Source organism: Nerophis lumbriciformis, linkage group LG24 (genome assembly GCF_033978685.3).
Source record: "Nerophis lumbriciformis linkage group LG24, RoL_Nlum_v2.1, whole genome shotgun sequence".
Lineage (NCBI taxonomy): Eukaryota > Metazoa > Chordata > Actinopteri > Syngnathiformes > Syngnathidae > Nerophis > Nerophis lumbriciformis.
This window is the reverse complement of record NC_084571.2, coordinates 23,558,136-23,583,821: the sequence shown is the minus strand read 5'-3', so window position 1 is coordinate 23,583,821 and position 25,686 is coordinate 23,558,136. Positions and strand designations below refer to the sequence as shown.

The 25,686-nt window shown below is 39.9% G+C and overlaps 1 protein-coding gene across 4 annotated transcripts in view; it reads left to right on the top strand.

Moving 5' to 3' along the window:
• LOC133620373 (transducin-like enhancer protein 4) overlaps positions 1-25,686 on the top strand; it is a 107,905-nt gene that overhangs the window by 20,322 nt on the left and 61,897 nt on the right. For all 4 annotated transcript variants that reach the window (XM_061981827.1, XM_061981828.1, XM_061981826.1 and 1 more), the window contains exon 5: positions 21,541-21,603. In XM_061981827.1, coding sequence (XP_061837811.1) covers positions 21,541-21,603 — 63 coding nt within the window. The remainder of the gene's footprint in view (positions 1-21,540; positions 21,604-25,686) is intronic.

Below are 25,686 nucleotides of genomic sequence, written 5' to 3'. Positions count from 1 at the left end.
ACGGACAACTGACATTACATCAAAACCACACAAACATTAAACATTACCTTCAGCAGGTCGTTGCAGTTTGAATGGATATATATTTAGCCTATTATTTGCCCACTATTTACAAGGGATGTACCGAAAACTCGACCCGTATGTAAACAAGACGCACGCAATTTTTCAAAGAACATTGTACCATAAGCGGCAATTGAAAATATGGCAAACAAAAATATATCTTAATACTAATTAATAACAGATTTGTTTTTAATTGTATGTATGTATCTTTTTAGCCTTTTTATCCAATCCAATTAACTTTAGCACACTATAGCACATTTTAGAAAACAATAAACGTTTTACAAAGGGCTGCACATGAGTTAAAACACACATTTAGAAGTAGGATAAAACTAAAGAGAGTCCATTGTAAAAAAAAAAAAAAAACACTATTGAACATTTTTTTTTTTTAATAAGAAAATCATTTCATCATAGCAGATTAGCCAAATTATTTGATGATGGAATTTGACCACGCACCTGACAACGCCCCCACCGCTGTCTAGATGAAACCCTGTAACGTTTGAACATTTTGTAAAAAGTATCAAGAAAAATAACAAATGTACCAACTTCTTTTACTAGGTAAAGCCGCTACACTGAAATTGTGCTTTGATCCACTCACGTATTGAATATCCTGTTGGATACATTGTGTTCTATACAAATTGTTAAGAAGGGTTGTTAAGAATTTGGTGGTTTGATTGGAACTGGAGGTGGGGGAAATAATCGTGTTTTAGATGCATCACAATTCAGACATGGACAATTATATAATCGATTAGTAAACGTCAATAATCGATAAACGTTTTATTTATTGTGTGAATGCTCCAAAGCATTCACACATATGGTTTTCTACACCAAAATTAATCTATTTATTAAACTTCTTCAACTTCTTCTTCTTCTTCTTCTCCTCCAGATTTTGGCACGCACTACCTTCCACATTTTTCACCCGATTCAAACCGTTCCAACTTCACACTGTTCAGGCTATTCAGGAATTGCGGGTTTTCCTTTGACAAATTCCTGGATTTCCCAGAATTCCAGGTTTTCCGGGACATTTTTCTTATTCAAAATGAATTGACCATTTTTCAAACTTCCACCATTTCCACATTTTGTAACAGATTCCAACCATTCCATTTTCAACATATTCCACTAATCTTGGACATTCAAACTAATATTTTTCCAAGTTTAAAAAAATTCCAGGAATTCCCAGAATTCCCGTTTTTTCAAACCCTTTTTTTACCCTTTTTTCCTGACGACTACTCCTTCCACATTTTTCAACCCACTTCAACCGTTCCAGCGTCAAAACATTCCTTTTAATCAGGACAAAAAACTAAGTTGTTTTTTTTTTAACTGGAAAAATTCCCGGTTTTCCCGAAATTCCAGGAATTCCTTAATACCATTTGTCAATTAAAAATGTTACAACTTGAACTGAAGTCAATGGGACATTCTTCAAAGTTCCACAACTCCCACATTTTTCATCTGATTCAAACCGTTCCACCTTCAAAATATTCAGCCTGTTTAGAAATTGTGTGCTCTACTTCAACGATTATTAAAAAAAAAAAATACCAGGATTTCAGTTTAACGTCAGTATTGGAGCATTCACCGCAATTCCTTTAGGAATTGCCTCATCTAGTTGTAAATAAAGTCATGCAGACAGTTCTATAATTTGTATGACTCCAGCGAGCAACCTCACCGAGAAATCCGACCAGCTCCTTTATTTTAGGGCACTTATTTGTATAGTTTTGCACACATTTCCACTAATTTAATAAATGTGATGGAATTAATTTAACTCTTTGTTATTACAAAGGCTCTGTTTTAAAAAATTGCAAGTGATAAACGCTTATTTAGTGAAACGAAAATAATGTAAAACTGCATCAATATACATAAATTAAAGATGCATCAATAATCGATTTGTAATCGAATCCTGAGGTGCCCAAAGATTTACCCCTCTATATGGAATTGATTGTGGCTTTATTGCATCCTGAAGAAATTGAGTCAGAGTAGGCTGCAATACTTTGCTTTAATCTGCGGAGTTGCTGTTGATTCAGTCTCAACCAATTACCTAATTTTTTAGACTATAAAACGCTCTGGTATACAAGCAGCATTCACTATATTTTGAAAGAAAATTATATTTTTGCATATATATTTAATGTGTAATGAGTTATTTACAAACAAAGATTTTTTAAAGGTTTTATTTACACACTTCATTTCCAAATGGTGCCTGTCACACGGCAGTAAAATCTGATCAAACAAACATCGTCATGGACACACTAGCTGCGAAAGCTAGCTTTAGAATCAGCTAAAAAAGTCTCAGTAAGTACACCGTGGCGTTTTGGTGAATGTACGAAACTGGAACGATACAAACAGAATGCTATTGTAGGTTAATAATAGTAACAGAGATACTCAAAAAACATGTTAGCATATTAGCTAATGAAAACACTCCAACAGACATCACACATGTAAGTACGAAATGTTTTTGTTTTTTTGTAAATCTTACAAATGTTGCTTGGAGTGATGAATGAAGAATGCATACGGAACAGCAGTTATACTTCCGGTTTAAAGCATTCAACAGAATTTTTTTTTTTTACTAGATTTTCACCTCACAGCACCTGCAGTAAGCGAACACGTCCAAAAGATGGCATCATAGCACAAACAAAAACTCACCATTTTAGTGTTTGTTGAATTCAAAACATTATGGCCGGTAGCGAAGAAAGTCCGTAAATTCACTGCACCTTTCTAAAATCCGCAGGGTTCAAAATGTAGGAAAAAAGTAGCAGCTTTATGCTGTATAAGCTAACACTGGTATCGAAACAGGACAAAGATGCTTGAGTTCCGATAAAAAACAAACAAACAGCTGATTAAATCATACTTGCCAACCCTCCCGGATTTTCCGGGAGACTCCCGAAATTCAGCGCCTCTCCCGAAAACCTACCGGGACAAATTTTCCCCCGAAAATCTCCCGAAATTCAGGCGGAGCTGGAGGCCACGCCCCCTCCCGCTCCATGCGGACCTGAGTGACGTGTTGACAGCCTGTTCACACGTCCGCTTTCCCACAATATAAACAGCTAATGATCGAGGGCGAGTTCTTGGTTTCTTATGTGGGTTTATTGTTAGGCAGTTTCATTAACGTCCTCCCAGCGCGGTAACAACACAACAACAGCAGTCAAGTTTTCGTCTACTGTAAAGCAGTTCGTCTGCCGTAAACAGCAATGTTGTGACACTTTTAAACAGGACAATACTGCCATCTACTGTACATGCATATGTGACCCACCCATAATGTGTCACATTTTTGTGTTGATTTATTTATTTTATTTTGTGGTTTGAATTCGTTTTTGGAGCTGTCATTACACATTTATCAGTATTCACATTGGTCAGTAGGGGGCAGTAGGGCGTTTCTTCCCAATTGAATGCTATCACCTGCAGACCGGAAGTGTCTTGTCATTCTGATGAGCGTGACCAGTCTGTGAACAATTGAAACGTCCTGTGTGCTTTTTCCTCCTGTATAAAAGGTTAGTTTTGGTGAATCAACTCACTGAATAATATCCATGTGATCTTTATAAGTTTAAGTACACATTCTGATGGTGGAGCCTAACTCTAAAGTGTTTGTGAGTTGTAGTTTGTATTTGTGAATGAATCCAGTGCACAGCTGCAGTAATCAATACAAAAAGGCGACGTGAGTGCGCAATGTTTATATAGGAACTTCTGATCCTAATTCAGACTCCCAAATTAGAGCTCCCGTTTTCTTATTGATTTTATAATGTATATTTGTATAATGTGTGTGTTCTGAAATAGTGACAGAGAATAAAACAAGGATGGACAATTCAACCCTTAACTCAACAATGAGTAGAGGAGTGTTATGTGTGTGTATACGTGTAAATAAATGAACACTGAAATTCAAGTATTTCTTTTATTTATATATATATACATATATATATATATATATATATATATATATATATATATATATGTGTGTGTGTGTGTGTGTGTGTGTGTGTGTGTGTGTGTGTGTGTGTGTGTGTGTGTGTGTGTGTGTGTGTGTGTGTGTGTAATAAAATATATATATATAGCTAGAATTCACTGAAAGTCAAGTATTTCTTATATATATATATCTCAACCACGCCGCCAACCACGACCCCCGCCCCACCCCCGACCACGCCCCCCACCCCCCACCCCTCACCTCCCGAAATCGGAGGTCTCAAGGTTGGCAAGTATGGATTAAATGCTCGTTAAGTTTTCCTACCATGTGTCAGTGAGCACAAATATCAACAAAAAGTAGTTTTTCTTAAGTGTGCACATATTTACAGGGTTTTAAAAAAGATGTTCAGATCAATTTCTCCAATGTATTTCACTTGTAAAAAAATTATCATTTTAATTCAAAGGACAAAAAGACCAATATTTAGCAAGCCTTTGTAATGGCAATCCTTTGTTTTGTTCTCTAACGGCGGGGGCCATTAGCATAAATTTACCGAGCATCAGTTCACGCAAAATCCAACGGTGTCATGTTACTGTATAGGTTGCTTGTGATGTTAGTCCCGGTTGCCGACTCTACCGGCTTTTTGCACTTTGGCACTTGGCGATCACTCCGGCAGCACTGAGAGCAGACTCAGCCAAATTACTTGTACGTATTGTTGCAATTTTCAATGTCAACAAAAAAATTGACTCAAAACACGCTCCAACCTAAGTAAAGTAAGTCTCCAATTTTCCAAAAATGTGCTAGCTTGATGATAAAATACATTGGCTTTGCTATTAACATGCTACTGATTAGCATTTGCGATTTTACACGGAGATTACAACACCTTCAAATTTGTTAACAAAAACTACAATTAAGATGCTTATTACAGTCAAACAGCTGGTACTTGAAAAGTACAATACTTACAGTATTAACACATTTGGAGCGCAACAAAAGACTACATTTAGCATAGACTGAACTGACTAGCCAACACACGAAACACTTCTGCCATCTATTGTCTTGGACTTGCTACTCTAATTGCAATTTAATGCTATACTTGAAAATGACACTCAGAAATGTGATAATAATACAGGATATAACAACTGGACAGCAGTTATCATAAATAATCATTTTAATCCAGAGAAAAAAAAGACCAATATTTAGCAAGCGTTTGTAATGGCAATCCTTTTGTTTTGTTCTTTAACGGCAGGGTCCATTAGCATAAATGTCTACCTTAAGCACTCATCAGCTGCAAGGGTAAATGGGCTGCGGCTAACCAGCCACGCAGAAAAGTGTGTCTGAGTGGAGGTGGAAAAAATGCTTTGCCATGCAGTATGTATGTCTGTTTGCTTGTGTTTGTACACGTTTGCCCACTGTGTGTGCATGTGCGCATGTAGTGTACATGTGTGCACGTTATTTATTTAATTCTGTGTGCACGCCAATCTTACACTGTGTAAATTGCAGGCGGTTTGGACATTATTGTGAGGGTATACGGCGGTGTGTGCTCACCAGGGAATGTTGCACACACACGCAGCTTTTTCGCTGCACACTAATCAGGGCTGTGTGATGAAACATGGGGTGTCCACATAAATCCTGCTGTCAGCTGCTGTTTGAGTCCCTTTTGTGTTTGTGTGTCTATGAAGCCAAGATGGAAACAAATACAAATGTGAGCGTTGTTTGCCTTCTATGGGTGGCCGCTGCAATGATTTCTATCGTGTTTGTGTCTCTCCTGTAGAAGCAAATGATTTTTTGCTCTCTGTGTAAATGTGTGTCTGCGCCGTCCGATATGACGATACGACCCGCTGTTTGGATGTCGAGATGGAACAGGATGGAGGGTGTTGCCAGTGCCCTCCAGCTCCAGTCCCATTACGGCAGATGGTCTCTCCCTCCAAGTGAATCTCTGATATTGCTTGTTTAGCATTTTCCGAGGGTAATAGGCCCATTGATTTTTGGCGCCGCTCTCTGTTTTATTTACACAGAAGGGCCGCGGCGCCCGGGGAGCGAAATGTACCAACACTCGTTAAAGAGAAATTGACTTGTGGACTGAGCGCACACTAGGAGAGGAGGGGGCCGCCAGGGCTTTTGAGCAGGCAACTGAGCTACAAGTGGACAGCTAATCAATTGCAAATTACTGAGACTGAAAGAGAAATAAAGCAGGCGATGGACGGGTCGAGACGGGGAGGAGAAGAAGGTGGCGAGAGGCGGAAGTAATAAAGTGCTGTGATAGTGAGGAATGGCAGCGTTCCCAACCAAGGCTGACAACTCATTTACTGCTGCTGCATGGGAAGCTGAGTTGGATTCTTTTAGTCTTCGGTGACGCTTTTGGAGATGGATCAGGATAGAAATTCCAAGCAACTTGTAAATTGCCTTGAGTCACGTCTTGAGTGACTCTCCAAGTGATCTAAACTTTAACCGTACAATTAAAACGTCAACAAGCGCATCAGTCCTTTCAGGATTTCGCAAGCTTCGTGATTGTTTTGGCCTAAAGTGCCTGAATTCACAGCAGTCGCCCCAAAAAGTTGCAATATTTCAGGCTTACTGTATTTTTTGGACCATAGGGCGCACCAGATTATAAGGCGTACTGCCGATGAACGGGTCTATTCAGGTCTATTTTCATACAAAAGGCGCACCGGATTAAAGGGGTCATATTATTATTATTTTTTTTAAATGTAAGACACTTCCTTGTGGTCTACATAACATGTAATGGCGACCCGAGGGTCCCTGGTTCAATCCCCACCTAGTACCAACCTCGTCATGTCCGTTGTGTCCTGAGCAAGACACTTCACCCTTGCTCCTGATGGGTGCTGGTTGGCGCCTTGCATGGCAGCTCCCTCCATCAGTGTGTGAATGTGTGTGTGAATGGGTAAATGTGGAAGTAGTGTCAAAGCGCTTTGAGTACCTTGAAGGTAGAAAAGCGCTATACAAGTACAACCCATTTATCATTATTTATTTATTTGGTCAAAATGTTGCATAGATGATGTTTTACAGATCATCTTCAAGTCACTTTCTGACAGTCGCTTCAGGATTCGCCGTTTTGTGGGCGGCCTTATTTACGTGGCTCACCTTCGGCACAGTCTTCTCCCCGTCATCTTTGTTGTAGCGGTGTAGCGTGCAAGGACGGGAGTGGAAGAAGTGTCAAAATATGGAGCAAACTGTTTTAATGACATTGAGACTTTACTTCAATTAATAATGGTGCAGCATCTCCTCATCCGTGGCTCACTTAGTGCAACAACAACGCCGGAAATGTGTCCCGTGAAAAACCCTCCGACCGGAACTCTCTACTAACTAAAGGTCCTTGGGTGAATAATGTAAACTCACTACACCGATATGTTTTAGCGCTTTCATGGCGACTTTACTGAAAAATATAAGTAAGAACGTTACACTACTTTACATTAGAAATGGCAACAGCGGAGGATGAATGTCCCATAACAAGAAGATAGAGAAAAAGAAGAAGCTTATCGACTACGGTGTCGCCACGGACTATAAAGGCGGACACGCGCAAATTTTCAGGACTTATGCAGATCCCAAATACAGATCAGCAGGTACAAGAAGCTAAGAAAAGTTGGTTTTGCATAATATTGTGAAACAAAACGCCAGATAATGTTTTACCTTATACAAACACTATAATAATACTCGTATGTTGAAGCACAGTACAATCCATCAAGCGGTGCGGCTTCATAGCTTACCAAAGTCCTACTAAAACATTTTGATAGATTTTTGAGCGCCGTGTGTAATGTTCTATATTTTCAATGGAACATTTACATTTGTTGGTGTTTACTTAAATCATATTGCAGTTTACACGTGTCTTTTATGTGTGACTGCCATCTACTGGTCACACTTATCATTTCACCCTGTACCAAATAAAATAGCTTTGAGGTCGATAAGCACAACCAAAATTATTACGTACATTAGTCACACCAGGTTATAAGGCGCACTGTCGAGTTTTGAGAAAATTAAAGTATTTTAAGTGCGCCTTACGTACTTTTTTCAATAAAATTAAATCAACATGATTTTATGAAAAAGCAAATTACTTTAATAGAAATTGTAAAACAAATATTGTATTAATGTTGTACCCGTTTTATATTGCACAGCCATAAAAGTAGACACTAGATGGCAGTAAAAGCACATACTCAGACCTAGGGATGGCTACTGAATGGATTACTTTATCGACACCGACCGAATCTCGCCGGTCTTACCGAGCACCAGTTCACATAAAATCCAACGGTGTGATCACAGCTAAATCTAGGGTGTTATTTCAAGTCAAATAGTGTTAAAATCAACACTTTTCCTGAGTTTATATAATTCTCGCGGATTTTAGTTAAAATAACACTTTTGATAGTGTTATTTTTCAACTCATTAATCATGTTGATATCTGACACTTTCTGTGTTGTTTTATGACACATAAGTGTATTTTCAACACTGAATTGTGTTATTCCTTTTCACTATTAACTGTTAATTTTAAACACCAATTTGTTGTGTTTAATGACACAAGTGTTTTTTTAACACTAAATTGTGTCATTCCTTTTCACTGTAAGTGTTAATTTTAAACACCCTTTGTGTTGTTTAATGACACAAAAGTGTCTTTTTAGCACTAAATTCTGTCATTCCTTTTCACTGTGAGTGTCTCAAATGAAGTGAAGAAATCAAACGCTTCTACTAGAGGTGGGAATCTTTGGGCACCTCATGATTCCATTACGATTACGTTTCAAGAGCTACGATTAGATTAAAAATCGATTATTGATGCATCTTTAATTTATGTATATTGATGCAGTTTTACATTTCTTTTCGTTTTACTAAATAAGCGTTTATCACTTGCAACTTTTAAAAACTGCATTTGTAATAAGAAACAAATGCAGTTTGTTTCTTATTACAAACTGCATTTATTATTACTCCCACATTTATTAAATTAATGGAAATGTGTGCAAAACTGGAACACAAGTGCACAAAAACAATAGAGCTGATGGATCTCTCTGTGAGGTGTCTCGCTGCACTCAGACAAATTATAGAACTGTCTATATTATTTTATTTACAATAAATAAATCGATTATTGACGTTTACTAATCCATTTTCTGATCGTCATTGTCCGAATTGCCAAGCATGGCGTAGATTCCTTCAATAGTTCGCACCAAATGCTCTGGTGGAGGAAAAGCGTTCCTGGCTTTAGCACAATAAATCTCATTCGCCTCCCGAAATGTCTGCGTCATACCCGCGTCTCGCCAAAGAAGCTAACCCAAAGCCAGCCACAAAGAAGAAAGGCCCCACCCGAAAAGTGCAAAAAGCCAGCTTGAGACGACCAAACAATCCACCATGTCATTGACTGCACTGGAAGACCCACCCTGGACTCGAACATGAAATTATAATCGGGCATCATGTGAACATAGCCAAAGACTTCAAGATATTTTATTTTGGAAAACAATCTTTTCCTTGATCACTATTATTTTTTTTAAAATGGCATTTGGTTTGCAAACTCGCGCAACATGTCTGTGTCGTGTCTTCATCTCCATGTAAGTGGTCTGTGTGAGTGACAGGAAGAAAAGCTCTGACTCGTTTGGGAAGGAGTCTTTTGGTGCCACCCCAAATATGTTGACCTCTGATTTTCAGCCTTCCTTTCTACTTCTTTTGTACAAATACTGTCCTCTATCTGGGTCAGTGTGGGGTAATAACAGTCTACTTAAGTCACATTTTGGTAAGTTACAGGGGTCATATTATGATTTTTTTTCTACATTTAAAAGACTTCCTTGTGGTCTACATAATATGTAATGATGGTTGTTTGGTCAAAATGTCACATAGATTATGTTTTACAGACTATCTTTAAGCCGCTTTCTGACCGTCTCTTCAGGCTGCGCCTGTTTGTGGGCGGTCTTATGTACGTGCCTCCACTTTGATTGCGTCTTCTCCCCGTCATCTTTGTTTGGAGTCTTTACGCTACTTTTTTTTTTTTTGGTGGGGATTTTGTAAGAATTTATTTTGAAAAACAAAAAAGAAGAGAAACAAACAACAACAAGAGTAATGAAAATAAAATAACAATATAGTGATGTATTTTGAACATGTATACAGTTACAATGTTGACATCACGTTTACAATTTCACATTCTAACATGTATGAAAGGGAGTAGAAACACAGCTTATTTACAGTTATCCTACCCCTTTTCACAACTATTCACTTGCTTTTACAATTTTTAACACAACAAATAAATAAATGAATAAATGGATATCAATACAGTTAACATAAAAAGATAGTTGGTTGACATAAATTACTAACGCAGCAGCGAAGGACAGTCACCTCACAACAAGAGGATCAAGAAAAAGAAGGAATTTATTGACTACACAGTTGGAATACAATGGTACTCGCGCAAAGCTCTTTGGGTAAACCCCTACCATATATGGAGATATCCGCTGACTTTACTCGCGACAACTAAGTCACTAGCTGCAAACGGCTCGTTTGGAGCGAGTATGAATGAAGACAAGATTGTTTTATAAATATCTCTGCCATGCCTCCATGGTTTGAATTCACATTTTTAGCACCATTGCAGATCCCAAATACACAAAAACGGGTATGAATAGGCAAGAACAGTTGGTTTTGCGTTAAGGTTGTACGGTATATCGGTATTAGTATAGTACCGCGATACTAATGAATATTATTCGGTACCATACCGCCTCTAAAAAGTACCAGCCCCCCCATCCCTGTTGTCGTCTTGTGGTGACATTGCTGGTATTTTGAGCAGAGGAGCATGTTCAGCAGCGCACAGTCACAAAGTACTTACACGCAGACACAGTGTGTAGACAGAAAAGGGAGAACGGCCACATTGTGGCTTAAAAAGTAACGATAAAGGTGAAGTTATAACACTGAAACACCCTCAGGAAGAGGTGCTTTAAGGCTAAAATCCATCCGCAGTCTGCGGTGTTTTAGCTACTTCTAAATCACTAATCCTCGTCTCCATGCCGACAAATAAAGTATGTTTCTTACAAGTATCATCCCTGCAGGACGAGGAATAGATAAACATGCTTCACCACACACCCTAGGAGGATACAATAGCTCACCGGCGTCAAAATGTAAACAATCCCCATTGGTGGAGCGTATCTAGTCGATACTACTATGATTACATCAATATTTTTTGGCATTACGACATCTTCTTTCGTCTTTTTCAAATGTATATTATTTTTTATAAACTCAGGAAATACGTCCCTGGACACATGAGGACTTTGAATATGACCAATGTATGATCCTGTAACTACTTGGTATCGGATTGATACCCAAATTTGTGGTATCATCCAAAGCTAAGAAGAATAAGTGATTATTACATTTTAACAGAAGTGTGGATAGAACATGTTAAAACAGAAAGTAAGCCGATTTTAACAGTAAATGAACAAGTACAAACCCCCTTTCCATATGAGATGGGAAATTGTGTTAGATGTAAATATAAACAGAAAACAAGGATTTGCAAATCATTTTCAACCTATATTCAGTTGTATATGCTACAAAGACAACATATTTGATGTTCAAACTGATAAAAAAATGTTTTTTTGCAAATAATCATTAACTTTAGAATTTGATGCCAGCAACACGTGACAAAGAAGTTGGGAAAGGTGGCAATAAATACTGATAAAGTTGAGGAATGCCCATCAAACACTTATTTGGAACATCCCACAGGTGAACAGTCAAATTGGGAACAGGTGGGCGCCATGATTGGGTATAAAAGTAGATTCCATGAAATGCTCAGTCATTCACAAACAAGGATGGGGCGAGGGTCACCACTTTGTCAACAAATGCGTGAGCAAATTGTTGAACAGTTTAAGAAAAACCTTTCTCAACCAGCTATTGCAAGGAATTTAGGGATTTCGCCATCTACGGTCCATAATATCATCAAAGGGTTCAGAGAATCTGGAGAAATCACTGCACGTTAGCAGCTAAGCCCGTGACATTCGATCCCTCAGGCTGTACTGCATCAACAAGTGACATCAGTGTGTAAAGGATATCACCACATGGGCTCAGTAACTACAGTGGGTCGCTACATCTGTAAGTGCAAGTTAAAACTCTCCTATTCTAGGCGAAAACCGTTTATCAACAACACCCAGAAACGCCGTCGGCTTTGCTGGGCCTGAGCTCATCTAAGATGGACTGATGCTAAGTGGAAAAATGTTCTGTGGTCTGAGGAGTCCACATTTCAAATTGTTTTTGGAAACTGTGGACGTCGTGTCCTCCGAACCAAAGAGGAAAAGAACCATCCGGATTGTTATAGGTGCAAAGTTGAAAAGCCAGCATCTGTGGTGGTATGGTGGTGTATTAGTGCCCAAGACATGGGTAACTTACACATCTGTGAAGGCGCCATTAATGCTGAAAGGTACATACAGGTTTTGGAGCAACATATGTTGCCAACCAAGCAACGTTACTTATTTCAGCAAGACAATGCCAAGCCACGTGTTGCATCAACGTGGCTTCATAGTACTAGACTGGCCTGCCTGTAGTCCAGACCTGTCTCCCATTGAAAATGTGTGGCGCATTATGAAGCCTAAAATACCACAACGGAGACCCCCGGACTGTTGAACAATTTAAGCTGTACATCAAACAAGAATGGGAAAGAATTCCACCTGAGAAGCTTAAAAAATGTGTCTCCTCAGTTCCCAAACGTTTACTGAGTGTTGTTAAAAGAAAAGACCATGTAACACAGTGGTGAACATGCCCTTTCCCAACTACTTTGGCACGTGTTGCAGCCATGAAATTCTAAGTTAATTATTATTTGCAAAAAAAAAATAAAGTTTTTGAGTTTGAACATCAAATATCTTGTCTTTGTAGTGCATTCAATTGAATATGGGTTGAAAAGGATTTGCAAATCATTGTATTCCGTTTATATTTACATCTAACACAATTTCCCAACTCATATCAACTCATTCATTTTCTACCACTTGTCCTTAAAAATGTTGACAAAATAATAGAATGATAAATGACACAATATGTTACTGCATACGTCAGCAGACTAATACGGAGCTTTTCTTTGCTTACTTACGAATAAAAGACACGTTGTCTAGTATGTTCACTATTTCATTTAAGAACAAAATTGTTCTTTGATTGCAAAAAAAAACATATGTTTAATGCACTGTAAGATTTTTAGTTAAAATAAAGCCAATAATGCCATTTTTTGTGGTCCCCTTTATTTAGAAAAGTACCGAAAAGTATTGAAATACATTTTGGTACCAGTACCAAAATATTGGTATCAAGACAACACTATTTTGCATAGTAGGTGCCCTTTAAGTAAAAGTTAACTTGAATATTTGCCGTTGTCACTGCTGTGGTGTCCATATACCGATAATTATTGACCTTATTATCAAATGTCTATATTTACTTATTACTTCCAGTTCCTGTTTACATTCTTGCACCCACCGCTGACCAACTAGAGAAGACATTCATATCATTTTTGCTGGCTGTGATGAGTTTTTTGGTAAGCTTGGAATTTGTACAGTGTGAACAGAAGGGAAAACATGCAAACACAACCGATTCAGTCCAGATAAAGCAAGCACGTGTGATGTGACTTGAGTGAGGATTCTGGTTTTGTATGCATTGATGTCCATAGTCACCCGCCAACATTTGCATTGTTTTCGCCATCTCACATCATCTTCTCTGTTTCACAACTGTGTTTCTCTGCCTGCCTATCACACTCTCTTCCTAACGCACACTCTCACTGTCAGCCAGTCTCAGGGGAAGGCAGTCTTTATATAGTGAGGTCCATTAGGTGTATTAGCTGCTGGTGAAAAGCGGTGCTGATGTGATGCTTACAAAGCTACACGGGGGAGATGGACATTTGATCTTCTCCCTGACCCAATCTGACTCCAGGGCAGCTGCCTGGTTTCATTTATCAGATGTGATGCTGTTACGCTTTCAAGCGACATCCATGGCGAAAAGTAACAGTCACCGAGCTGCTACAGAAGCTAGCCATCTTGTTTTTGCCGAGAGGGCCACAGTACTCTATCCTAGGACTGGGCTAAAGGCTGAAAACTGTATCACAATACAAGTGTTTTATATCGGTTGATATCAGTGATTTTCATAACCTATGGAAAATAATTAAACCAGGAGAAAAATATAATAATTGTAAACATTTTTATTTCAATACAAAGCTTTGCACAGTACTGAATCTGCACTTTTAAAGGTTTTAAATGACTTGCTTTTAATGTCTGATTCCGGCAGCTCTGCCATTTTAGTGCTTTTAGATCTTACAGCTGTCTTTGACATAGTCGACCACACAATTCTTTTAGACCGCCTGAGAGACTGTGTGGGTGTCAGGGGGACTGCATTAGAGTGGTTCAGATCATACCTGTCAGGCCGGGGGACGCCACCTCTTCTTCTGCTCCGCTTTACTGTGGTGCCCCCCAGGGATCTATTCTAGGCCCCATCCTTTTTGCTCTATATCTCCTCCTTCTTGGAGAGATTTTTAAGAGGCATGGAGTGTCTTATCACCTTTATGCGACGTCAAGGCTTGGTTAGCCCAGAATTTTTTTAATAATGAATGAGGGAAAAATGGAAATTTTACTTTTTGGTCCAGCCCTCACTGACTTGGGACCATTGCAAAATGATGTGCGTCCCAAAGTCACCAGCCTTGGCGTCACTATAGACAGTGATTTTAAACTTGACAAACAAGTCAATGGCGTTTTAAAATAGTGTTTTTATCATCTTCGTCTTTTAGCAAAGATAAAACCGTTTTTATCTTTTAACCTTTTTAAACAAGTCGTGAATGCTTTTATTTCAAGTCGCCTGGACTACTGCAACGCACTTTATGCTAGTATTAGCCAAACAGCTCTCTCCCGGTTGCAGTTAGTCCAGAACGCGACAGCATGACATATAACAGGGGCCAGGAAAAGCGAGCATATAACCCCAATTCTTGAGACTTTGCACTGGCTCTCTGTTCATTTTAGAATTGATTTTAAAATGTTGCTATTTGCTTTTAAAGCTTTGCATGGACTGGCACCTCATTACATCTCGGACCTCATCCAAATTTACACTCCTGTGCGCGCTCTGAGGTCCGAGAGCCAGCTCCAGCTTGTGGTGCCCAAGACGAGACTTAAAACCAGGGGAGACAGGGCCTTCTCTGTGGTCGGCCCCAAGATCTGGAACACTCTGCCCCTCCATGTTCAAACTGCTCCCACAGTGGAGTGTTTTAAGTCTTGTCTTTTAAGACCCACTTTTATTCTCTGGCTTTTAACACTACGTGAGTTGTGTGGTCCTCTGTGTTTTTACATTTTGATTTCTATTTATTGTTTTAATGGGTTTTACCCTTTAAAATCGTTTTTAATCATATTTATTTTTATATTGTTTTTATATTGGTTTTATATATATATTTTTTTTTCAGTCATTGGTGGAGCTAAGGATAATATTTGAATATTGTTTTTAATATTGTTGTGCAGCACTTTGGAAACATTTTTGTTGTAGTACATAACTCCACATGTGTTCATTCATAGTTTTGATGCCTTCAGTGACAATCTAATGTAAATAGTCATGAAAATAAAGAAAACGCATGAGAAGGCATGTTTAAACTTTTGGCCTGTACCGTATATCCACATATGCGGAACTCTCCAAGGTGTCTCATAGTCATTCACATCGACGTCCCACTGGGGTGAGTTTTTCCTTGCCCTTATGTGGGCTCTGTACCGAGGATGTCGTTGTGGCCTTTGCAGCCCTTTGAGACACCTGTGATTTAGGGCTATATAAATAAACATTGATTGATTGATGCCTTCAGTGACAATCTACAATGTAAATAGTCATGAAAATAAAGAAAACACATTGAATGAGAAGGCGTGTTTAAACTTTTGGCCTGTACTGTGTATGAATAAGAAGACAATGAACCCTTTTGAGCAACTGAAAGACTTGTTGATGAAGACTAATACGTCTTCGTTCGTACCAATCCAGAAGTCATTGCAGTGGTAGCAGTTTGTTTTAATGCATGCAGGTTCTTGTCTTCCACGTTCTTTTCTTGTATGCATGCATGCTGCATTGGAATTACACTTCTGGCACTTCCTTTGGGACGGTGGATCAGGCAATTTCCTGTTTGGAAAAAAAACAACAACAACAACAAAACACCTGGCGGGGGTGGGGGTGCTTTATAATCTTTAAAAGCGAACCCTCGTGTTCAGCAAAAACATCTGATGATTACAGACGGGGGAGGTGTGCGCATGGAGGTGTGTGCACCGCTCTGCATTAGAACTGGCGTGTGTGTGTCCACTCTCATGGCCTGTGGCGGGTTATGTTAGTGCTGATACCAATACTTCACCTCTGTCAAGGTCCTAGACCAAATCAAGTAGTTTAAGGTGAGATTTGAGTCTCTCTGCATTTGGTTTGTGTTCAACTTGTGTTTACTTTTACTTTGATCATATTTTGCCACTTCAATCACAATCACACAGACGTTTTCAAGTCACATTTGTGATGTATTTTTCCACATAGTATTAGCCACAACTTTAGGTACACCTGCACAGTCTCTGAAGAGTCAATATAGATGGGATTATATGCCTCTCTTGACAATATGGACATAATGAGGGACCACACATATACAGGACAATATATATCAATCAATCAATCAATTGCACCGGTTGCCCCCCCCCCCCCCCCTCCCCCCGGGCAACCGGTGCAATGGACGTCGAGTTGATCTAGCGTAATATTGTGAGAGTTCAGTCCATAGTGGATCTAACATAATAGTTGAGAGTCCATAGTGGGGCCAGCAGGAGATCATCTTGAGTGGAGACAGGTCAGCAGCGCAGACACGTCCCCAACTGATGCACAGATGAGTGGTCCACCCTGCACCCTGGGTCCTGACTTTGGACAGCTGGCGGGTTATCTGTGGTCACCGAATCTGTGCCCCCCCTCTCCACGAAGGAGAGGGGGGCAGAGCAGAAAAGAAACGGCAGATCAACTGGTCTAAAAGGGGGTCTATTTAGAGGCTAGAGTATACAAATGAGTTTTAAGATGGGACTTAAATGCTTCTACTGAATATAGATGTTATATATAGATGCAAAAGAAGCTTTTCTTCCTGTCACTCACAAGCGGCACTGACGTGTAGATATGCACTGTAAATCCCTCTTGATGTCTATTTACATGTGTTTTTAAATGCTAATTTGTACAATAATTAACCGCGAACACACAAAATTGACGGTTCGAATCTCATCGTGGTTTTGTGACACGATTTTTGGTTCGGTTTGTGGTTCTTATATCTTATAAAATGCCTTTTATAAAAACGCTGACCCTTAAATTAGTGTAAACAAAATATGACTGACTGTATAATATTTACAACCGCAATATATATCAACAAAGTGAAGCACACGCTTTGGCTTCGCTTTTTGTTTGGTTAAATCAAAACAAGAACAATGTAAACATCGGGATATTATATCTTATTGCCGTATTTTTGGACTATAGAGCGCACCGTTATATAAGCCGCACCCACTAAATGTGAGAAAAAAATAGTATACATATATTAGCTGCACCGGACTATAAGCCACACATACATATCCCTTTTAAAATGAGTTATTTACACAGAGATATTTATAAATTATTTCCAAACGATGTCTGTAACGCGGCATTGAAGCGGCTGATCAAACAAAACAGAAGTCATTGTCATGAACCCACTAGCTGCGGAAGCTAGTTTTCCAAAAAGCTAAATAGACTCAATAACTCCACGGTGACGTTTTGGTGAATTTACTGAGGAATTTGCGCAATACGAAAATAATGCCATTATAAGTTAAAAATACTAACACAGACACTCATAAACATGTTAGCATATTAGCTAATTTTAACGACACTAGCTTGATTACATTACGATGGGACGTACAAATATGCATGAAAACACTCCTACAGACATCATACATGGGACGGTTTAGTAAGTAAGAATTGTTTTAGTTATATAGTAAAACTAACAAATCAGCTAAACAAATTCAATAACTCTAGGGTGACGTTTTGGTGAATTTACTGAAGAATTTGTGAAACTGAAATAGTACAACAAGAATGCCATTGCTAGGTAATAATACTAACACAGACAGTTGTAAACGTGTTAGCATATTAGCTTATGCTAACAATGCTAGCTTCATTACATCACGATAGCACATACAAATATGCACAAAAACACTCCCACAGACATCACATATGGGACGGTTTAGTAAGTAAGAAGTCTTTTAGTTACATTGTAAAACTTCCAAACGTTGCTTGGAGTGATGAATGAAAAATCCATACGAGTAGAGAATGCTATGGACGATTAGAAGACAGAACGGCACTTTTACTTTCGATTGAAAACTTTAAACAGCAGGAATTCACATTCACCCAGCAGCACCTGCAGAGAGGTAACCCGTGTAAAAGATGGCGCCATAGTACAAACAATAACACACCATCTAAGTGTCTTTGCATGTATTTATTGAAAACTATTTGCATTATGGCCGTCAACGAAGTAACATCCATAAAGTAGCGGCACCATTTTATAAGCCGCAAGGTACAAAGCGTTGAAAAAAAAAAGTGGCTTATAGTCTGGAATTTACAATTTATAATGTGGCTCACATGCTCTAACAAGTGCTAAAATACTGCACCCTCCACCATAGCACAACGCTGCAAAGTAGGAGGTGCCCTCTTCCTTCTCTCCTTATTGCCGTCAGTACCTAAAACCGTTTAGGTTTTTACCCTACTGTCCGAGTCACAACTGACAGGCTGTCGAGTGGAAGTTCTTTCTGTCATTTGACACACCGGGGTGATGTCTCCGCGGACAATATGACATGTGTTACAGATAGCCTCGCTCGGAGCGATGGGGTCCCTGCGGGGAGAGAGGGCGAGGTGAGCACTCAATTCACAGCCTCGTAGACGGTGTCTGGGCGAAGGACGTTGTCAAGCACACGCTGGTCATCCCGACCCTGGAGAGCTGGGTTCCTAACAGGTGCAACCTTCGTCCCGAATCTGTCAAAGTGACCCTGCTCAACACCTCAGAGGAAATGCGTCACAAGGGGCCAGATTTTGCTACATAAAATAACGTTAACACTTTTAAATAAAAGTAAAATGTATCAATTAAAATTATGTAAAATTTAAATTAAATTGAAATTAAAATAAAGGTGCAAAAATAAGGAATACGTAAGAAATGCTAAATAAAGTGTTGCAAGTTAGTGCAAAGTGTGAAAATGTAAAAATAAAGAAACCTGAAAATAAGCATTTTCTGCAGGTTTAGTGCTCTAAAGGGTGAGCGCGGCTGACTAGGGTCCGTTTTTTTTTTAAATCCCCAAAAACTGCCATACCGTCAAGGTGATTTTTCCTATTTTATCCACAATTTCTTCATTTTTACTTTGTCTTCTAACTCCATGCAAAAAATCAACCGCAAGACAACAAGATGGCGCCACCAAACCTGATAGTTGATACTGTTACCTGATTGGCTGTTAGTGTGTCACTCCCACTGATCAGTGATCACTTCCTGCCTTTGTTCATTTTTTTATTGATACCGATTACATGTCTATCGCAAAGTGTTTACAATGTGTAATATTTATTGAAAGTAAGATATGATTCATCTCTTTATGTGAATCGTAACTGACGTTAATATTTATGAAGAGAACTGTTGTTTTTAGAAAACATTGATATAACTGTGCTACAAATTGGAAACAGGAAGTGAACATATACCGTATTTTTCGGACTATAAGGCGCGCTTAAAATCCTTTAATTTTCTCAAAACTCGACAGTGTGCCTTTTAACCCGGTGCGCTTAATGTACAGCATAATTCTGGTTGTGCTTATCAACCTCGAAGCAATTTTGTTTAGTACATGGTGAAATTATAAGTGTGACCAGTAGATTGCAGTCACACATAAGAGATACGTGTAGACTGCAATATGATGGCAGTCACACATTAGAAATATGTGTAGACTGCAGTATGACTCAAGTAAACAACACCAACATTTTTCACCCAAGGAACTTTAGTTATTAGAGCGTTCCGGCCTGACGGTTTTTCATGGGACGCTTCCGGCGTTGTTATTGCACTAGTGAACCACGGATGAGGAGATGCTGCTCCGTTATTGATTTAAGTAAAGTCTGAATGTCATTAAAACAGTTAACTCCATCTTTTGACACTTTTTCCACTCTCGTCCTTGCACGCTACACCGCTACAACAAAGATGACGGAGAAAAGACGCTGCCGAAGGTGAGCCACCTAAATAAGACCGCCGACAAAACGGCGCATCCTGCAGCGACTGTCAGAAAGCGGCTTGAAGATGATCTGTAAAACATAATCTATGCAACATTTTGACCAAAGAACCACCATTACATGTTATGTAAACCACAAAGAAGTGTTTTACATTTAGAAAAAAAAAATATGACCCCTTTAATGCGCCTTGTAATCCGGTGCGCCTTTTGTATGAAAATAGACCTGAATAAACCCGCTCATCCTCAGTGCGCCTCATAATCCGATGCGCCCTATGGTCCGGAAAATACGGTATGTGTAAAAAAACTGCTTTGAAGAAGAAAAGGGGTAGGATTAAATAATGTTTGCTTCTTCCTACTCCTTTTTGAGCATGTTGGAAAGCGAAATGTAAAATATGTGATTTATCATGTTGAAACTGAGTTCATTATCGAAATAAACTTCAACCAGTACCAATATCTTGATATCGTTGTATCGCCCAGTCCTAGTAAGAGTAAGTTTGTTTGTGTGAGAGATAGTGTGTGTGTCTTTAGAAGAGTGTTTATTGTATGTCCATTTTGTGTTGATAAACAAACATTTCCATGAAGCAAGCAAATGTTCAAATCCCGTGTTGGTAATATTAAAACCTTGAAAATTATCTAAGGTACACTTGTTAGAAAATACATTACAGGCCACAGGTTTGGACACACCTTCTCATTTCAATGCATATTCTTTATTTTCATGACTGTAGATTGTAGGTTGTCAATGAAGGCATCAAAACTATGACACCTGTGAAGTGAAAACCCTTTCAGGTGACTACCTCTTGAAGCTCATCGAGAGAATGCCAAGAGTGTGCAAAGCAGTAATCAGAGCAAAGGGTGGCTATTTTGAAAAACTAGAATAGAAAACATGTTTTCAGTTATTTCACTTTTTTTTGTTAAGTACATAACTCCACATGTGTCCATTCATAGTTTTTGATGCCTTCAGTGACAATCTACAAGTCATGAAAATAAAGAAAACACATTAAATGAGAAGGTGTGTCCAAACTTTTGGCCTGTACTGTATATATAAATTTATGTGCGATTATTGCAATCAAAGACAAGTGAACTACAAACAAAATTCCATGAATCGCTAATAAATTATTTTATTGTTTGACAATACTAATTAAAACGTACTTTTAGTATTTCTGTGTGTTTTTGCTAATGTTATCCTTACACTGACTGATAAGTTTTCTTGGGGAAAAAAAATCCTTCTGCCCTCACTTTTAGCACCAACCTTTCTACAACACAGCATAGATCACATCCTGATTGTACACCAACATGCCATACTGATATTTATCACCATATATGACACGCTTTACTACGCCCAATTGCCAAGACGGGAGTTTCAGCGGGATGTGCGCCAATAGTGGTCGCCCTGTCAGTCGCTTGTGTTTACGTGCCCACTTCTCTGTCTTCCAGGCGGAGATTGTCAAGCGGCTGAACGCAATCTGCGCCCAAGTCATCCCCTTCCTCTCTCAAGAGGTGAGAAAGAAATGCCTGTCGCTGTGAGTTAAGGAGGAGGTGGGTGAAAGTGTAACGAGGGAGGAAAGAACGAGTGTGGCGCCAGGTGGATGGCGAGGCAGGCAGCATGGTCGCGAATGTACAGACACAAACACACATTCTTGTATTTGTTACCTCTCTGAGACCTCAGAAAAATGCCTACCTCTTTAGGATCAACTTTTTGTAGATATTTAAAGATTTGTATTTACAACAATAATAATATACACATACTATGCAAATATAAAAAAGGTAAGCTTTTAGTAATTTTTTTTTCAGTTATTTACTTCAAGTTATTACAGTATGTCTCTGTATACATATTTATTTAATTTTTTTAAATTAATTTTAGCCAAAGGGGTCGCATTTCAATTTTTTACACACACTTATTACATATGTTGACCAGAGGGGGAGCACTTTTAAAACCAACACACAGTCAATTTGAAAAATCCCTCCTTTTTGGGACCACCCTATTTTTAATAGATTTCACCACCAGGGGTGCAAATGAGACATTCTCTATTAGATGCAATGGTTTTCCGTATTTGGACCATGATTTATGTCCTAACTTGTTCACACCTCCTCTAATATGGAAGGTACTTTTCCTTGTTGATGTCTCAAGAAGGGTAGAAATACAAGAACACACACACGAACACACACACATTCTTGTATTTGTTACCTTATTGAAACCTCTTTAGGACCACCCTTTCCAGATATATAAAGATTTGTATTTACAACATTAATAATGTATACATACTATGCAAATATAAAAAAGGTAAGCTTTTAGTTAATTCTCTTAGATGCAATGGTTTTCCGTATTGGGACCAGGATTTCGGTCCTAACTTTTTCACCGGTCCTCATATGGAAGGTACTTTTCCGTGTTGATGTCTCAAGAAGGGTAGAAATACAAGAACACACACACACAGAAACGGATTATCCTTGGTTTATCCCCCCTTCTCAGGATAGGCAGATATACTGTGAACCTATTAAATGTCTCCCACCAACATATGCAGGAAAGAGTGTGATTGGTGCTGCAAACGTGGACTGTGTTTTAATATTATGTTCACTGAAGAATGCTTCTCGTGTATGTGTGTGTTTAGCAGATAAATCCCCCCAATGGTGGAGTTGAAAGTGCCTGTGTGTGTGTTTGCGGAGGGGTGGGAACAGCAGAAAAGAGCGAGTGTGTACTCCAGGACTCTCCTCCAGATTAGCCCTGGATTAGGAGGGTTTAGGGTGGATTAGAAATAATGGCATTAGACAGCGGTGCCACTGCTGCTTGCCGCACGGCCCTGAGGCCCGCAGAGGATGGAGGCAGCGAGAGGAAAAAAAGGCTTTTAGCTGTTTTGTTTTAATTCACAGCCATGCTTGAATGTGAAATGTAACACAATCACACTTGCACCGCTCTGTTTAAGGAGCTTCTTTGATTTTACATATGGCGTTTATGATATTGTTCTTTCATGCTGCTTGGAAAGTTGCTTCCTTTTTTTTCCCAAAATATGTATATTTTTACATATCTTAGCCTCTTTTATTGTGACATAGTTTAATTGTGCCCGGACACCCACTGGCTGCAACAGTAGGTACATCTGTACAATGTATTGAGAACAAACACAAGAGCATTCTGCCTATACAAAGATTATAAAGCTCAGTTTGGATGTTTGTTCTGAATTAGGGTTGTACGGTATATCGGTACTAGTATAGTATTGTGTCGTGCGGGTTCCAAGAACCATCAAGGAAAGACGTAATGGTGAGCAGGTTTAGACTTCTTTATTTTTCAATAAGAAAAAGTCTCTAACGGGTTGCTTTTCAGCCTTGCCGCCCTGCTTCCTCTGCCGCTCCAACTTTTCAGTCGTGTGCGTCGTCGTCTTCCATTTGCTCTCTTGCGCTCTCGCTCCACATCCGCTTTTCTCTGGCTTCGTCTATGATCTCCGGCTCTCTACCTGGCGTTTACGGCTGCCGCCCTTTTATACAGTGTGAGAGGATATTTAAATTGTGCCCAGCTGCGCGATCCACGCACCTTGTAATTATTGCGGCATCGCTCCCGGCGCGCCCCGCCTCGCTGCTCGCTCGTCGTCCACGCCTCCTCGCCACCATCTTGGAGCGGGCTCCGGTGTGCCCTGTCTCGCTGTCGGGCTGCCGGCCCCGCCTCTCCACACGGTACTATACTCTGTTTGAAAAGTATTGGTTCCCCATTTTTTTTTTGGCAAGACTGCGCGTCGTCACGTCATGACATTGCTGGTTTTACGAGCAGAGAAGCATATTCGGCAATACAAGCAGACACAGTGTGTAGACAGAAAAGGGAGAACGGATGCATTTTGACCTAAAAACTAAAAACAAAGGTGAAGTTATAACACTGAAACATTCTCAGGAAGAGGTACTTTAAGACATGGCTAGCGGCTAACATCCATCCGCAGTCTGCAGTGTTTTAGCTACTTCTAAATCACTAATCCTGGCCTCCATGGCGACAAAGTAAGTTTCTCACAACTATCATCCCTGCAGGACGAGGAATAGCTAGACATGCTTCACTACACAGGGGTCGGCAACCTTTACCACTCAAAGAGCCATTTTGACCAGTTTCACAAATTAAAGAAAACAATGGGAGCCACAAAACTCTTTTGAAATTTAAAATGAAATGACACTGCATACAAAGTTTTTTTTTTGCTTTGTGCTATGTATAAACCAGGGGTCTCAGACACGCGGCCTGCACCTTAATATGAAAATGTAATGTTAGTGCGGCCCTTGAGTTTTTTTACGAATGGCGCTTGACAGCGTCATACTTGTCAACCCTCCCGATTTTTCCGGGAGACGACCGAATTTCAGGGCAGCTATTCTATCGGATGTCTGCTGATTTTCACCCAAACATCAATAATAAGGGCATGCCGTGATGGCACAGCATTTAGCGCCCTGTACAAACAGCGTGCCAGCCCAGCCACATGTTGTATGCAGCTTCTGCTTGCACACGTAAGTGACAGCAAGGCATACTTAGTCAACAGCCACACAGAGCACACTGACGGTGGCCGTATAAAACAACTTTAACACTCTTACTAATATGCGCCACACTGTGAACCCACACCAAAAAAAAAGTCAAACTCATTTCGGGAGAACATCCGCACCGTAACACAACATAAACACAACAGAACAAATACCCAGAATCCCATGCATCCCTAACTCTTCCGGGCTACATTATACACCCCCGCTACCACCAAACCCCGCCCCCCCAACCCCGCCCACCTCAACCGACGCACGGAGGGAGGGGGGGGGGGTTGATGTGTGGGGGGCAGGGTACGTAGATATACCCCTTCTGTTGCAGTCCCAAAAGCATGTTTGATGAGCAGGGCAAAGAAGATGCCGAAAAGGGTAGGAGCAAGGACGCAACCTTGCTTGACTCTACTCTTAATGTCGAATGGGTTGGACATGCTACCCTCATATTGGATGGTTGCCTTCATGTCGTCATGAAAAGATCTAATGAGACTATGGAGCTTTGGAGGGCATCCAATCTTTGGTAGGATGCTGAAGAGCCCTTCTGTGCTATCCAGGTGGAAAGCCTTGGTCAGGTCAATGAAGGATATGTACAGGGGCTTCTGTTGTTCCCTGCATTTCTCCTGAATTTGGCGTAGGGAGAATATCATGTCCACTGTAGAGCGCTTGGCGCGAAAGCCGCATTGAGATTCCGGGTAAACGCGCTCAGCAAGTTTCTGAAGGCGGACAAGCATGACACAGGCATCGAGTTTCCCTACGATATTCAGGAGGGAGATGCCCCTGTAATTGTTACAGTCGCTCCTGTCGCCCTTATTTTTATAAAGGGTGACAATCTTGGCATCTTTCATGTCTTGCGGCACGGCTCCCTCTTTCCAGCACTGGCAGAGGACATCATGCAAAGGCTGCAGGAGGGTGTCTTTACAGCGCTTGATGAAGTCTGGGGGGATGCCATCAGTACCAGGTGCTTTGCCAGTTGCTAAGCTGTCAATCGCTTTGTGAAGTTCAGCAAGTGTTGGTTCAGCATCTAATTCCTCAATGATGGGCAGCTGTTCAATGGCATCAATGGCTGAGGCGACGACAGTGTTCTCTCTGGAATAG